Source organism: Dama dama, chromosome 30 (genome assembly GCF_033118175.1).
Source record: "Dama dama isolate Ldn47 chromosome 30, ASM3311817v1, whole genome shotgun sequence".
NCBI lineage: Eukaryota > Metazoa > Chordata > Mammalia > Artiodactyla > Cervidae > Dama > Dama dama.
This window is the reverse complement of record NC_083710.1, coordinates 22,069,857-22,087,784: the sequence shown is the minus strand read 5'-3', so window position 1 is coordinate 22,087,784 and position 17,928 is coordinate 22,069,857. Positions and strand designations below refer to the sequence as shown.

The following is a 17,928-nucleotide window of genomic DNA, read 5'->3' as shown; positions in this document are numbered from 1 at the left end:
GGGTGGTTTTCCTAAATTGAGAGCCAACAAGAAATGGCATACCTTCTACCACCAGATCATGATTTGAAGTGGTTCATGTGTAAAGATTCACAATGTATTTCTGAAATAAAGCAAATTTTTTTCTTTGACACCCTGGAATGTTTTCTTTCACTAAATGAAAACTATGAAATCTACTTTATTTTCCTTTTCTCCCTTGTGCCAAATGCAGCAGCTTCCCCTTGCCTAGATTTTTCTGCCCTTCCCATTCTTCTCTTTCCCATGTTGTATTATTTTTTATTCTTTTACTAATGTGTTCAAGAATTTATGTTTTAAGATTTTTTTTTTGCTTTTTGCAAACATTTATTGCATTCAAAAGGAATAATTTTTAGAATAATGGATATGACTAATATTCAGAATAATTTCTCTCACATTTCTCACATTTAAAAACTTTTAACTGTGCCACACCAACTCCCTTTTTAAACTTTTAAAATGTAGGCATAATTTACATAAAATAAAAATCTTAAATATTTAGTTCCATCAGTTTTGACAGTTTTAAAATTATAATCTGCTTTAAGTCCTTTTTGGATGAAATGAAAGGTATAAATGAATAAATAATTAGTGGACTCATTCATGACTTGATCTATGACTATCTGGCAGGGTAAACTGGTAGGACTGGAAATAAGTAAGACAGTACAACAACCATATAGATTAGAGCAGCAGGGTCAGTTTAAGAAGTGAGAATAAAGAAGGTACAAGATAAAACTGATATTACTGTCAATGCTAGAAATAACCAATATGAAAAAACAGAAAGGAAGAATAGCTGAGGAGCCCACTTTACACATTATTTGTTTATAGCGGTGTTCAAGAAAGCCTATTTTCAATCAGGCATGAAAAAGTCGAAGACCCCCTGGAGAAGGAAAGGGCAACCCACTCCAGAATTCTAGCCTGGGAAATCCCATAGACAGAGGAGCCTGGTGGGCTACAGTCCACGGGGTTACAAAAGAGTCGGATATGACTTAGCAACTAAACAACAACATGAAAAAGTCAAATTTCTTGCCTTCTCACAGCTACAGTTATAGCAGAAATTTAGTCAAGAACCCAAATGTTACTCAAATCCTTACACTTATAAGCTAACAGAATTCTCTCTCAAACTGATAACAACAACAAAAAAAACTAAAACACAACTATACCGTTACTAGAGTGATAAATAACAACTAAAAATAACAACTAAAACACAACTATACCACTGCCACAACTATAACCAAAACACAACTACAAGCACAGCCACAGTTATAGCAGAAATTTAGTCAAGAACTCAAAAGTTACTCAAATCCTTACACTTATAAGTTAACAGAATTCTCTCTCAAACTGATAACAACAACAAAAAATAACAACTAAAACACAACTATACCATTACTAGAGTGATAAATAAAATATATACTTTGAAGGCTAGCTAGTTACTGACCTGGCTTCTTCATAAAATAAAAGTTTGAAAAAAAAATTTTTTAAGAAGTTTGAAAAGTGATGAGAAAAGTGAAAAGTAATGAGATTCATAAAATTTCAAATCAGCTCTTAAAAAACCCGTATAAGAAACCAACAGATTCCCAGATTTAACTCTGAGAAGTATGTTGCTGCTCAGTTGCTCAGTTGAGTCCAACTCTTTGCTACCCCACGGACTGCAGCACACCAGGCCTCCCTTCAGAAGTATACAGATCTCATAATAAAATGTTTGGTCTCTTAAGTCTATCAAATACAAAAGCACCTATTAAATATACTGGAGTACTTAGACTTATTTAACTGCTTTTGTAAGTAGTTATTTCACAATTTTCATATCTTAATCTAAGGAATTTTAAAGTTATCTAATTTCACTCTGGTTCCTTAATTAGAAGTCAAATTAAATATTTTGAAACATCTAGCATTCAATGATCTGCCCATTCAGTCATTCTGCTGTTGTTCTTCCTCAGTAGAAACAATTCTCAATAAATTCCAGTTTATCAGTATACTTCATGCCTCAGTAAACATGTGAGTATTTGCTAAGGGTCAAGTACTGTGTAAAAATTGGAAATACAAACGTATACTAATATACTGATAATAACAAAGTTTAATTCAATGAATAGTGATCTATCCAATTTTAAGCAAATGAAACATGAAAAAACTACAATTGAACAGTTAACTGAATATTAAGAGAATAACATCAATATGTGGAAGAATATTCCAATGTCTCATTAGTTCATTTTATGGGACAATGCCATATTCAAAATGAAAGTAAAAGTAAACAAGATCAGGGCATATAACTGATTATATTTCATTATTTAATGATATACCTAAAGAGATTGTCAATTTGAAAGCAGATTACTGAGAAACTATAACAGAAATTTTTCCCCAATGAGAATACAAACTTATTAACTACTCTCCTTATTACTGTTCACTCTTAAGTTTCCACCTGTCTTATGAACACATACTGCCTCTCTTCCAAACCAGTGTGATACAAAGAAATTCAGCCTTCTAAAGTTTTAAGTTTATTGAGTGCAAGTAATATTCCTATTTTTCTGTGTGTCACTTGATTATGTATTTCCTTGTCAAAACAACAAAAACAGACTATAATTCAGGGGATATTCATCAACAAACAACAAAAGTTGCTCATCTTGGTGAGAATGCAGTCCAAATTAAAAAGGTTAAAAATCAGCATAAAACAGACTACAAAACATCAGTTTTAAATTAGCTATGTAATTCATGAAAGAAAAATAAATTGCTCTTAAATTTCCTTCACTGATAACCTAAAGGAAGAATTTCAGCCCAAATGGAACCAAACTAGAAAATAGTAACAATATAATACAACTAGATGTTGCCTTTTCTGAAAAATGGTAATATAAAATAAGAAAAAATAAGAAAATGTGTCTATAGATTGTGATATCATCACTCCTTGAGGAAGTAACATCTATATTCAACTATCCCTTTCCCACACATACTTTCTTCTGATTTCTTTGGGCTTTAAAAATGAGTACACTTTAAATATATAGCGAGAAAACACTCACAAGAGCTTTTAAACGAAAAAAAAATCTGACCCATAGTCCAATATATAGTTAATGTCATAATAAACGGGGTAAAGGGAGGGCTGGTGGTGGGGGGGAGGGGGGGCGAGGTGATTAAAATAAAATTCTGAACCTAAAATTTAGCAAAATAGTGTAACTTTTATTTTCCAAAATTTATTTCAAGCAATATAGGGAAAAAATATCTTTGTTTACAAAGATGCAATTTTGTTCTGTAAGACTAATACTACTACACCAAACAGAAACATTTTTAAATTTATTCTTGGGTAAAAGTGATTATTAAAAAAATTGGAAGTGCAATAAAATATTAATTTAATTTTATAGAAAAGAGGAAAGAATGTGAGAAAATTGTTTATGAAAAAGTAAAGAGACTAAGGATTGGAGCCATTCACAACCATGGCAATTAAATTAAATCTTGAGGAGCAATTATAGAAAACAGAAGCCAAGGGTGGCAAAATTTGGGTCTCTCAACTCAAATCCTTTTTACAACTAAAGATTAAATTTCTCTTTTACAGCCAATAATTTTTTTTAACGTTATATTAAGTTACCACCAACAATTTCAATTTATAAATATACCTACACATTTTAGTTCCCCCAGACCCCAAAAAGTCTAACCCCAAACACAGAAGCAATCACATACAGATTTTTTCCCTCTCTCTTGATTACTACCAAAAAGAAAGAAAGAATAAAAAAAAAAAAAAACCTCCTTAAGAGGTAGCCAACATTCCAGAAGGCATTTCCGCATAAAAGGAGTTAAAGGGCAGACTGCTCAGTTAAACAGTCAGAGGCCCTTTGCAAGCCTCCTAGGTACATCCCCAGCAGATACGGTATCAGATTAAAGGCACTGCAAACAAACCGGGCTGAAACCTTCTTTGTTCAAGTCCAGCCCCTTCTTCCTGTGACGTCATAGTACAAACCCAGCAAGCCTCTCTTCTCTTCAGAGAAAGCCCGCTCACAACACAGCTGGCAGCGGAAGAAAAGGCCTCCGAGTCGGCCGGAGTGAACACGCTTAGCAATTTATTTCGGAACCTCTGAAAGACTCCTCTGCTTACCCCTATCTGGGATCCACTGCAGGAATATCGAAAAGGAAAACTTCGTTTAAAAGGTGTAAGAAATAAGTGAGGTTGAACTGGGAATGTTTCAGTCTCAGAAACTTTGCACTGAAAAGCAAAATGTGATTGCTAACTTCAGCTTAAACATTCTGCAGCATAAAGAAACTTTCATTTTGGAATATTCATCTTGACCACGGAAACAGAAGTTTACAGGATGAGGAGTTTTACTCCGTGTCAGAACACAGTTTTTATTTAAACTTTATAATCCAATGGATTGGCTTCATTGTGTTTTTAATACGAAGCCCTGGGATCACAGATCTTCTGGAGACTTGAAAATGAAAATTTTTTCTTGTTGAAGAATCAACTGGAAACTTTATAGCAACAAACTTCATGTTTCTTTCAGAAGAAAAAGAAATATTTGTAAATCCTTGCAAAGATCTAAAGGGTTTGCAAATACACTGGAGGTTACAAAGTGGCCACGATCTGAATATCAAAGGAGACTGTTGCTGACCAAAGGAGTTGCTTCAACACTGTAAGCTGGACGTGCCTTTATGATGGTAAGCAACAACAGCTCCGACTGCATATACAATGACTCCTTTAAGTACACCTTGTATGGGTGCATGTTCAGCATGGTGTTTGTGCTTGGGTTAATATCCAACTGTGTCGCCATATATATTTTCATCTGTACTCTCAAAGTGCGGAATGAAACAACAACATACATGATTAACTTGGCGATGTCAGACTTGCTTTTCGTTTTTACTTTACCCTTCAGGATCTTTTACTTTGCAACAAGGAACTGGCCCTTTGGGGATTTACTTTGTAAGATTTCAGTGATGTTCTTTTATACCAATATGTATGGAAGCATTCTGTTCTTAACCTGTATTAGTGCTGATCGGTTTCTGGCCATCGTCTACCCCTTTAAGTCGAAGACGCTGAGAACCAAACGAAATGCAAAAATTGTTTGCATTGCTGTATGGTTAACTGTGATGGGAGGAAGTGCACCAGCAGTTTTTGTTCCTTCTCCGGGTAACACTTCAGCAACCTGCTTTGAAAATTTTCCAGCAGCTACATGGAAAACCTTTCTCTCAAGGATTGTAATTTTCATAGAAATAGTGGGGTTTTTTATTCCTCTCATTTTAAACGTAACTTGTTCTAGTATGGTGCTGAGAACTTTAAATAAACCTGTAACATTAAGTAGAAGTAAAATAAATAAAACTAAGGTTTTAAGAATGATATTTGTACATTTGGTCATATTCTGTTTCTGTTTCGTGCCTTACAATATCAACCTTATTTTATATTCTCTTATGAGAACACAGGCATTTGTCAATTGCTCAGCAGCAATAGCAGTAAGGACCATGTACCCAATCACTCTCTGCATTGCTGTTTTAAACTGTTGCTTTGACCCTATCATTTACTACTTCACGTCGGACACGATTCAGAATTCAATAAAATTGAAAAACTGGTCTACCAGGAGAAGTGACTCCAGATTCTCTGAAGTTCAAGGCACAGAGAACTTTATTCAACATAACCTACAGACATTGAAAAATAAGATACCTGACAATGAATCTACAATATAAGCTGTCTGAAATAACAACACCAGGACTTTACTGGGACAGAACCTCCAAGGTCCTTCAACTGTGAAAAGTGTTTTCCTGGACAACAATTTCTCCACCTCAGAAAGAAAATAAACATGTGGACATTTGAAAGTTTTTAGTATTAAAAAAGTATTTGATGTGTTAAGCATTAAAATGTATTCTGTTCTTGCATACACTCAGTTTTATTCTTCTGAGCCACTTTGATTTGTACCTTTCTTTTCATTATGAAAAAAAGTCTCTAGAAAAGTTGTTCAAAATATAAAAGTAATCATGATTTAAGTCATGTGATAACCATCTGTGTGGTCTTTGAATATCACAGTGATTTTATACTAAATAATTAATATTAAAATTTTCATTTAAGTGTTTAACACCTTTATTCAGTATACATCTAATTTTGATTTCAGTCTTAATTGAAACTACTAATCATGTTTTCTTAAACTATAATAATATAAATGAGAAAGAGTCATTTAAAGAATCCATAAGTGTCTTTAGAGTATTTTTCAAAAAAACAGTAAAAATGTCTTCTGTAGAAATGACATGCTGACACTATTTGAGGATGTCGAGCAGTTACACTTACAGATAATATTTAGGATTTTGTCTTGCTATGCAACTTGTAAAAAGCAGATACTGTATATATAGAATAATATACTTTAAAATTACTCTTTTGGTTCATTTTCTGCATCTAACAGCACTCAGTTTAAAAATTATATATGCCACAAAAAGTAATGTGGAAACTAACAAAATGTCATTTTGCTAAGTAAATTTTAAAAAATACTACTACAGGTATATTTTAAAGGCATATTTATGTCACAACAAGTAACTTGTTTTTTAAGTATTTTAGATCAGAGAAATAACATATAATACTTGACACTTAGTGAACAGTACATATGTTTTGACCATTTAAGCCAAACAAATTTTTAAATGTCTAGAAATTTGTATTTTCCCTTTACAGTCGATTAGAACTTTTCTCCATATAGAATTCTAGGTTTACAATCATTATCTTTCTGAACTTTGGAGGTCTTGATCCATCTTTCTTTAAATTGCAAGGTTGTTAAGTCAAATATTGAATAGCTGAAGAATATTATTTCAAGTAGACAAGATGTTATTGTATGTCAAAATAACTTGTAAAGTAAGGACATAGGTCCTTCCATAAAAAGCAGCAAAACTAGAGGGTCAAATAACTAAGTACAATTACATTTTCATTTTACCAAACATAAATAAGGTATCGCGTTGAGCTAAAATTTAGATATGAAGCACTATCTACACTGAAACGCTTTCATTTTCCAATATATCTTTTCTTCCCCAAATTCAAGGAGCTTTTCAAAGTTAACTAAAAAAATTATTTTCACTTGAGAAAAAAGATATATAATTAAATTAGCATTCAATCTATCTGATTTTCAATCTTCCAAGTCCTGAAAACAAATTTGGATAAACAAAACACTCTTTGTTTTAAGGTTTAAGTTTTCTTTTTGCTGTTCTCTGGGTTTGAGCTGCAGCGGTTTCAAATCATAGAAGTAAGCTAAATAAGCAAACCTATTTCCATAAAAATAACAGTGGAGGATTTTCTTGTTAGTGAGTGATAGTCTCCTTTCAATAAACTTAAAACAAAATAAATCCTTAAAAAAGAAAACTAGTGAAGAAATTAAAAATAGTTCTTTATATCTCAAGAGAAGTATATATGTTGTAAAGATGTTTTCTTCAATTGACCCTGAAGTGCCTTTATTTGATACCATTCTTCAGAAAAAAACAAATATATTTAGCACTCTAAACATATATTTTTGAGTTGGAAAGCAACTAACAATTTAATAATACAGAAGAAAGGTGCTGAGTTTATAACCGAGATTTCTCAGAAGTTTTCTTGGATTAAGTATCTGTGAGCAAGACCTCAAAAGCATGGATATTATTTTAAAATATAAGCAAAAATAGTCATCAGATAGTTGTTATTACTGGAGAAAATTTTGTTGCCTGCTTGTCAACAGGAAGATGAATTAAAAAAATTATAAGATTCTTCTTGAATACATAACAGACAAATATTAGTTTTCCTCAACTACAACTTCAAATCCTAGGTAAATCGTAACTACAGGGACAAATAGGGTACAAAAGTTATTTTCTCTGTTGGCTTTGCATTTTTAAGTAAATTATACATTCAAAGGGTTATCTCTTTCCCCTTTACCCAGAAAATCTGTATTAAGAAAACTCAGAATTTACTTTTTGTTTCCTTAGAATGACAATACTAGCCCCTCTGTCCCCCCAAACTGCCCACTGTTTTTTACATCTTTATAAAAGAGTAGATGATTTATCTAATCTTCCTTCCCATATTAAAGTAAAAGAAGTAAGATGAAAAGTTTTGAAGTGTGTAAAACCACTTTCCAGCATCCTAAGGATTGATTTCAAACTTAGAAGTGATCTTTTCTAAGAAAATCAACCAAGTAGCTAGTTTACCAAAAGAAGGTATGAAAATATATGTATTATATCCATAGAAAATTAAAAGGAAAGGCACTACTTTATCAAGGAGTTTTATCTTCATATCCTACATTCAAAATACTGAGAGTCAATCTGACGTATAAACCTTAATTATGGGATTGGTATTTAAAGAATTAGCGACTCATTTGAGGAACAGAAAATGGAACATCAGCAAATTTCATATACCCAACTGAGAAACATTTAACTTATAACTAGTATGCAGCTAGCAAGAATCTGAGGCAACTGCAATTTTAGACCTCTGATGAACAAGGTACCCAGTCTTTTGTCACTGTATTAAGTTACTCCTATCCTGTGGACTGATCTTTACTATCTCCCAACACTCAAAAACTTTTTAATACCTGCATGCCACATCCAACCCCAGATATCACAAATGAGGGAAGATAACGACCCTTTTATATATAACATTTTATAAATAGTGCCTACTAGTAGATGAATCTTAAGGAAATCCTAAGGGAAATTATTTTTAAAAAGTTCTTTTGAGCTGTCCTGAAAACCAAATAATCCACTTATGACTTCTAAAAAATAAACTCCAAGTTTAAAAGAACGAATGGATAAATGTAAAGACACAGAACATATTAAATCAACCAGAGTATTTAATGATCAACAATATTTCTTAAATAGCAACATTTTCCTAAATGTTCTAGGAAATCTATCCTAAAATCACTAGTTCTTAAATTTCTTTTATCTCTTCATTTTTTTCATGACTTTGCTACCAATTTTTCTGACAGTCAATTTTATAATAGTACAAAGAATATCACTTAAACAGGGCAAGACCAGGATAATAAAAGAATATGAAATTAACTCCAGGCAAACTTTTCTAACAAGTCTCTCTCCTTCTTCCATCTCTTAAAAAGATTTATTTCAGTAACTCCTTAAAGGGGAACAAAATTACCAGTGCTAAAAGCAGTGGCCAAAACAGAATTCAAGCTACAGGACCCTAGAAGTATAGATAATTCACAAATTTAATGAACGGTTTTCAAACTCAAAATTTGCTTTACTTATATAGATTCAACCAATACTTTTTGAAAATAATTGAAATATTTATGGCCAGCAGGAATGTGAAAATATATTCAACATCACTAACTAAAACAACAATGAGATATTACTTCATACCTGTTAGAAGGACTATTCTCGAGAAGGACTAACAGTGTTGGTGAGTATGAGAAGAAAAGAGAACCCTCCCACAGTGCTGGTGGGAATGTAAATTGGTACAACTATGGAAAACAGCATGAGATGCCTCAAAAAATTATGACTAGAACTACCATGTGATCTAGCTGTTCTGCTTCTGAGTATTGAGCTGAAGAATATGAAAACATTAACTGGAAAAGATACACACATTCCTATGGTCATTGCACCATTATCTTTAATAGCCAAGATGTGGAAAGCACCTGAGAGCCCATCATCGGATGAATAGAGTGTCTGTTACGTATCTGTCTGGGTAAACGGTACTCAGTCATAAAAAAAAACAAAACCTTGCCGTTTTCAATAACATAGATCCAGGAGGCATTATGCTAAATGAAATAAGTCAGATGAAAAAAGATAAATACCAAATGATTTCACTTGTGTAGAATCTAAAAAAACAAAACAAATGAATTAAAAAAACCAAAAACTCCTAGATACTGAGAACAGATAGTGATTACTAGAACATAAGGGCTGAGGGGTAGGTGAATTGGTGAAGGGCATCTATTGTATGGTGATCAATGGTTTTTGGTGATGATCTCTTTGTAGTGTATACAGCTGTCATACTGTTGCACACATGAAATTTATATAATGTTATATACCAATTTTACCTAAATAAAAATAGGAATAACCTATGGAAATAAAATAGAGAAACAAATATGTGCTTTTATGGCCACGTTACAGTTATTAGTCATAGGGTGAATGTGTTGAGTTTCATTATCTTCCTATCAAAATGACTGGTGGGAAATTCATAATTTAAAACTGGAAGAATCTGGGGGTCATTTATACAACTTCTTTTATCTTAGGTAAAAGAAACGGAAGAAGTAAAAGGCCAAGTAACTTCATAAGGTCACATAACAATTAAAGTAGAGTCAGGTAAGAGTTTTGTTTTTTTTTTAGCTTGTCTACTCCTTTAATGGTAATTGAGAGAGTAGCAGATGCAAAGGCCTCCTTGGAAAGAACCTGGTATGTTGAAAGGATTAACCCAAATCCACAGTGTCTGCAGATGGAGGACTGAGATCCCTCATAAGCCATGATATAGCCATGGTAAGATCTGAGGAGATGGGGAATGCGCTGAAGGATTTCAAGCAGAAGGAAAGACACGATTACGTATTTCGAAAAACTCCCATCCCTCTGATTATAGTGAAGAGATGCATTTAACTTCAGGAAAAAGAAAAAAACAATCACAATAGGAGCTGTATTTATTTCATTTAAATTTAAAGAGATTCTCTTATCCTTTATTTTGACTATGTCCTTTCCCCCTTATTAAAATGCTTTCTTTTTGAAATGATGGTGATGATGAGTAGGAAGAATATTTTAATGTGTTACTTGGAAAATTTAAGTTAGCAGCCCTGTGGAGAAATTGATAACATTCATATACTGCTGGTGGGAAACAAAATGGTGTAACGCTAATGGGTGGGAATTTGGCACATGCGCCTGTGTGCATGCACACACGCACACACACACATACGCACTCTTATCCTTTAACCCAGCATTCTGATTCTAGGCATTCACCTTGAAGACACACTTTCAATAATATAAAAATACATATATGTACAGGATGCAGTATTGTTTGAAATTGGAAAACACTGAGAACTCCCTAGATGTCCAAGCGCAGAAAATTGGTTGAATAAATTACAACACATATACACAATGCAGGGTGTCAGTCTTTGAGAATTTTTAAAGAATATAATAAAAATCGTGAAGAGAAAGTATCTGTTGTAACTTAAATGGAGGCTGAAACTCAGCAAGAATAAAAAAATTTTTTTTTGGAACGAGTGAGACACAAAATACAGCTGTTTCCTATTCTAAGTTTTCTTATCATGTTCTAAATCTAGCATGTACAGGAAGACACCAAAAATACCTTTGATATTTGTCTATTTCAGTAGCAGAAAATACTAAGAACCAATATGCAAATTAATAAAGCCACATATGCAAAGGCCACTTGAATGCATTTTAAAACAGACTAGGTTGTGGCAGTTTAGTTTTTAAAACATGACATAAAAATCTGAAAAAGACATATGTCAAAAAGTTGGTTCTATTTTATAATTAAAAGTAACTGAACTTACATGGTCTAAGAACAATTGCCCTAGAGTGATTCTAAAATTTTATTAAACTCACTATTAATAACAGCTTTTGATTTTGCTGGAGGAATTCAGAAACTACATTAAATAGAATTGAGATCTCATAAGATATCTCTATTTTTTTGTTCCTTGCACATCCAGATTCCAGAGTCCTTCCACACCATTACAGTTAGGATATGACATGACACTAGTTTAGAGACTGAAAATTCTTGGACTATATTCAGGTAATTTTCTAACATCATGACCTTATAGAAGATACTCTCTGAACAAGAGTCCAAGTGCTTCCATTTCAACAGGTTAAGTACAGAGGATATTTCCAAACTATTTTTTTTACAATTGCCATTTCTCTTGTTTGTACTTGACTAATGAACACCGACCTCAGGGTAATTAGTGACATGATTCACAACTAAAGCACCACAACAAATTCCAACGGCAGTATAACAGAGAACACTGCCCACATTTAACAATGCTGGAGTTCAGTTACACCTCTTTTTCCTTGAACTTACTCCATTCTGAGAAGGCAGTGAGAGAGACAGAGGTACGTCAGAAGAGAACATTTCTACATACTTGTAAGCCGGAACAAACAGATCCAATACTGTTTAACTGTGTGCTCAGTCCTCTGTTCTTAGGAAATCACTGTATAGTAGAGAAAATGAACTAAAGGAAACTAACGATTAATTGCGATGTTTTTAAAAGGTACCATTCTCATAAATGTACATTTATTCCTCATGGCAACCCTGATAAGTATTATCATACCCATTTTACAGATGAGGAAAATACAGTCTGAGCTACAGACACACAACTTGCTGAGAATCACACCAAGCAAGTTACATGGCATCTCTGAATGAACCTCAGGTTTTTCTTGTCTGTAAAACAGGAAGAGCAATGTTTATTTTCGGGGAAGATTAAATGGGAGATGGTGACGCCAAAATCCAGACAGAAGGATCTGCTATAGCACAGTGACACAAACACAGATAAAACATGAATAAAGAAACTAGTCACAATAGTGCATATACCTAGTGGTAGATTAATATACACCACGAGGCAGCACAAAGGTTAAAAGTACCGTCTCTGGGACCAAGACAGTTTGAGTCAAAATTACAGCTCTGCTATCAACTTAGTTTTGTGGACAGGGGAAACGTTCTTAATTTCTCTGTGCCTCCAATTTTTCATCTGTGAAGTGGTGATAATGAGAGTATCTACCTCACACATTTGTGCGAAGTAAATGAGTGAACACATTTCAGCACTTTTAACAGTGCTGTTACCTATTGTCACTTCTACACTGGACTGTAATATACGTAAGTGAGGGTCATTTTGATGTAAGTCTACATGATGATCAGATTTCAAAGAAGCTAGTGATGAGCTTCTTATAAGCACTGCTTCCTAAAGCAAGTTTCTATGAGCTACCCAAGGGACATTTCTGAGTTTGAGATTTTTTTTTTAATGTTCCTGAATTTCTTTAGTCCTTTGTGCCAGTTCATGAACAAGGAGAATGTGCCGTATGGATGATGGGGGAGGGGAAGGGAGACATGAATGGACAAGTCATGAATACTTTTCCTCCACAGCGAACTCGAGCAAAATTCTCACGTGTCAGGGCGTTCCAAAGATTAAAAAAAAGAGACAAGTGCATAGAGAAAAGAAGACACTGAGGAGTCAAGCCCGGGCTCAAGACAAGATGGCACGTGAACTAAGGTCTAGATATGGAAACAATTTTATGTTTAAAACCATACACAGATCTGGGTCAAGAACTCAGGTTCACGTGAACATTCAATACAGGCGAAGATGTGGAACAATTTCTAACAGTTATCTATCTCAGTTTCTTTGGGTTTTCTGCTTGTTGTTTTTTAACATATGAAGAACCACATAAAAAACCATTTAATACCTCACTGCTTCTTCAATGGTTCAATTATGAAGAAGAGTTATTTTATTAAATTGAGCTTACTTATAGTCTTAGAGCTTTATAAAGCAATCACTTATTTGCATTTCAGTGAATAACTGTTCATATGAACTAAGTCACTATCCTTATTTTTGTGCTTTTTCTGTATATCTGTATTTTTTTTTTTAAACTTCTTTCTAGACTACTTCACTAGTAGAACACAAGGTCCCTATCAAAAATTTTATTTCTAAGATATTGCCTTCCTTTATTTTTCATTCTTGGACTTTACAATTTTTCATTCTTACAGAAGACGTTAGGCATATCTGAAATTTTTCCTTTAAAACTCAGAAAGAACTCAGTTTTAACATTTCAATCTATAAAAAGAGAGCTAGTTTTCCATTTCACCTCACTCTCACCCGTCCCTTCAATCTCCCTGAGAGTTGATTCAAATATTTAATTTTCTCAACCCTAAACTATATATATAATTATAGATTTAAAAAATACTTATATTACTATATTAAAATATCATTCAGAGAGTGACAAAAATGAAACATACAGATGCACTAGTAACTTCTTTTAAAATCTAGTTTGCTCCTTTTGTAAAATCTTCTAATCTTTTCTTCCTGAGGAATCTAGTAGATCAACAGTAACAGGACACCATACAAAGGAGTGCTTCACAAAGGGCTGCACTTTCTCCCGTTTCCAGTACTGACTAGCTCCAGGGCACAACACTCACCTTGTTACTCAAGATAAAAAACATACATGCTATTTTTTCATTTAGAATAAAATTTTATATTGTCTCTTATGCTGGACTACATGCTACAGTGGTAATAAAAACAGTGTGAATGAATAAACAGAAATAATGTAGTACAAGGAAAGGGGAACTTTACTAGTGGAATTTGGAATCAAACCAATCTGGGTTCATATGCCAAGTGGGTGACTCTAGACAAATTGCTTAACCTTGCTGAGCCTACTTCCACTTTTGAAAAACGAAAACAGTATTAACAACATCACAGGATTATTATGAAAATTAAATTAGACAAACACTTTTGGTGCACAGCACACTGCAACTAGTCAAGGAGTATTAGCTGCCTTCCATCTATGGCTAATTAGCTGCTAGCTGGGACACAGATTCCTAGGTTCCTCCTCATATGGGAAATTAGATTCATGCCTATACCGACTTTGTGGAGTCAATGTGAAGAACCAACAGAGTATTTCACTTTAAAGTCAAAATCATGTAAAGTCATCTAGAATTTGGCCACTCTAAAGAGTGCATAAAAAAAACTCAACCGTGAATATTCATTGGAAGGACTAATACTAAAGTTGAACTCTACTTCGGCCACCTGATTGGCAGAACTGACTCTGCCAATCTGGAAAAGACTCTGATGCTGGGAAAGATCGACAGCACAAGGAGAATCGAGCAACAGAGGATGAGATGGTTGGATGGCATCACTGACTCAATGGACATGAATCTGTGCAAACTCCAGGAGATGGTGAAGGACAGGGAAGCCCGGTGTGCTGCAATCCATGGGGTTGCAAAGAGTCAGACACAACTTAGCGACTGAACAACAACAACAACAAAATTATCTTGTACATTCACTTTTGTACAATATCTCATTTACCAAGAGAGCTAGCTCTTCGCTTTTAAAGAGATTAAAAACAGACTTTTGAGACTAATTAACTAGTCTTAAATCAGGACTCATATACCATGGCCAATGTGGTCCATAATTTTCCCCCAAATATCTTTCCACATTTTCATGCCCAGTTTGTTTTTTTCCCGTCCACTTACAATTGATCATTCCTTCCTTTGACCCTCATGGCTTATCTTATTTCACAGTATATCGCAATGATTTACTTTCCTATAGGTTCCAAGCCTCTTTAAGGGTAGGGGCTGTTTCGCATGTCATTCGATACCTTGCTGGGGCAAGTACAATTCCTTTCAAATAACTGATATACAAATATCAGATACGATCCAAAGAGAATTGGGAAAAACTGAGGTAAAGGAGAGTAGGGAAATGAGCCCTGTCTGTTATCCTTTTTTGAAAAATGTTTCTTCAACATTTTATACACTGTGAAGCAATCTAAAGTAGTGGTACACCTTCAGCAGTGGCAAATAATTCTCAACATTTAAACAGTTTTGTAGAATCATAAAATATTTGAGCTAGAAATACTAAAATCTTTTTGGTCTGTCTCAATTTACAAAGCAAGAAACTAAGACAAAGACATTAACTTGTACGTGGAAGAGGTAGGCTCTAAATGTCAGGTCTTCTGATTCCCACATTAGGCCATACTCACTCTCACTATGTCAATGTGGTTTGCTCCAGAGATATACAACTCTCTGAACACAGTGTTTCACCATGTTGCAAAGGAAGGATACTCCAAAAAAAAGTTAAGAAAAACAAACCAAAACAATAAACATAGGGAGTGCTTGAAGAATAGCAGAAGGCTAAAAGGTAAAGAAAGTGAAAGAAAGTGAAGTCGCTCAGTCATGTTCGACTCTTTGCGACCCCATGGACTATAGCCTACCACACGCCTCCGTCCATGGGATTTTCCAGGCAAGAGTACTGGAGTGGGTTGCCATTTCCTTCTCCAGGGGATCTTCCTGACCCAGGGATCGAGCCCGGGTCTCCTGCATTGTAGGGTAAGGCAGGGTCCAATTATCACAACCAGAGTAAAGAGGCTGCATTTATCTAATGGCAATGGGAGATACTGTGGGTTTCTGAACAGGAATATTGCATGAAAAAGCATTTAAGAATATTCACTCAGCACCAAACTATAGAATGCAGGGTAGTGTCAAAGCTGGGAGACCAAGCAGGAGTCTATAATAGTATGTTCAAGGTAAGAAGGTAATGATATGACCTAGGAAAATGTAAATGAAAATAGATATTTAACATACTAAATAAATACGACACGTGGTAATTTTTTCTGGTTTTTGTACTTATAATTACTGATCAACTTTAACTGATGCTTTCAAACTGTGGTTAGAGAACTTCTTAGAGAAGACTTTAAAGAGTCCCTTGGAAAGCAAGATCAAACCAGTCAATCCTAAAGTAAATCAGCCGTGAATAATCTTGTGGAAGGACAGATGCTGAAGTCAAAGCTCCAATACTTTGGCCACCTGATGTAAACAGCTGACTCACTGGAAAAGACCCTGGGATGCTTGGAAAAACTGAAGGCAGAAGGAGAAGAGGGCAACAGAGAATGAGATGGTTGGATTATCACTGATTCAATAGACATGAACTTGGGCAAACTCCAAGAGATGGTGAGGGACAGGAAAGCCTGACGTGCTGCAGTCCATGGGGTCGCAAAGAGTTTGCACACGACTTTGAGACTGAACAACAACATTTTATATTACAAGACTCTATAAAACTATAGAGAAAAAGAAGAAAAAAATGTTCAGTATTCAAGCCTTGATGACTTGAAAAGTAAAATGTAAAAATACAAATACTGGGAAGCAAAAGTGTATTTAGAACAAAATAAAATAATTTTAGCTTTGAAAGGTAAAGTCTAATTTTCTATATCACTTGAAAAAGCCTACTTAACCGTGGGAATTAAGGGCAAAAAATTAGGAGTATGCTGGGTCAGAATGAGAAACATTATAAAACCACAGTGATGTTTTCAGAAAGAATCAGATTTTTAAAAACTAAAATGGTTTGCTGGAAAAACGATAAATATATGCTTACTTAAAAAAAAAAAAAAAAACTCATGACGAGCTTTTAAAAAACCCAACATAAAGCATTTTTCATTATAGTAGCATGGTTGCTACATAAATATAGTATATGACATCATATTACTTCACCATCCTTATTGTTTTAAGTGTTAAACACAGCTTAATCATTATCTTACAATTCATTTGCCTTCCTGAGACACTGCTCTTCGTAAAATATAACTTTTGAAAAAAACTAACGTCTAATGGTAAATACTAAAACCATTGTGCAAAGTGCACCAGAGGTTAATGATCTACCATCCAAATACACAACAGATATCCTTTTTGGCTTTTTCAGAGCCACAGGCTTTTCTCCCTTTTGTGTTCATTTCCTGTCAAGTTTGACATTTCAAAAGAATACCAAAGAAGCTTAAAAATTTGTTTACAAGTGTGTCATTAAATCAGGACTCTAAAAATAAAAGCTATTCATTGCAACTGTACTGATGTATAAAAGAGGCCTTCATTTAAATTTTGGAAAAATAATAAAAGAGGAAACATTTAAAATCTTTTCTTATATAAAAGTGCTCTGGTCCAATATTTTTGCAACTGAATGAAGAAACTTGCTGATGTGTAGTGACTACAAAATAAAAAAAAAAACACAAAACACAACAGAATCCAATTTAATGAGTCAGCTATATTTGACAACATTCAGAGGAGGCTCAGCTTTCTTATGACTTACTAAAATTTAATACAACAATTAATTACTAATACTTCTACATTCTCCTAATAAGTATCCTCCAAAATACTATTATTCAGAAGATATGATGCATTTAATACAGGAAAATAGAAATGAAACCCTAAATATTCTTTAAGTATACATATTCAAAAATCGTTATCAATCACTAAATACTATACATAACTCTTTTGGCTGTGATAAAGGAACAGAGACCAGATTTGTCTTAACTACAAAATCAAACAACATA

The 17,928-nt window shown here is 33.9% G+C and overlaps 2 protein-coding genes across 4 annotated transcripts in view; one reads left to right on the top strand and one right to left on the bottom strand.

Moving 5' to 3' along the window:
- The window catches only part of RB1 (RB transcriptional corepressor 1), a 115,525-nt gene that overhangs the window by 29,454 nt on the left and 68,143 nt on the right, over positions 1–17,928 (bottom strand). The window lies entirely within an intron of this gene.
- On the top strand, positions 3,879–6,044 carry LPAR6 (lysophosphatidic acid receptor 6). Its single transcript, XM_061133153.1, has one exon. It carries the CDS (start codon positions 4,633–4,635, stop codon positions 5,656–5,658), a length of 1,026 nt encoding a protein of 341 aa, XP_060989136.1. The 5' UTR covers positions 3,879–4,632; the 3' UTR covers positions 5,659–6,044.

Bases quoted from the DNA above. Each gene is read 5' to 3' on its own strand.
- LPAR6 (XM_061133153.1), top strand. From the start codon at position 4,633: ATGATGGTAAGCAACAACAGCTCCGACTGCATATACAATGACTCCTTT.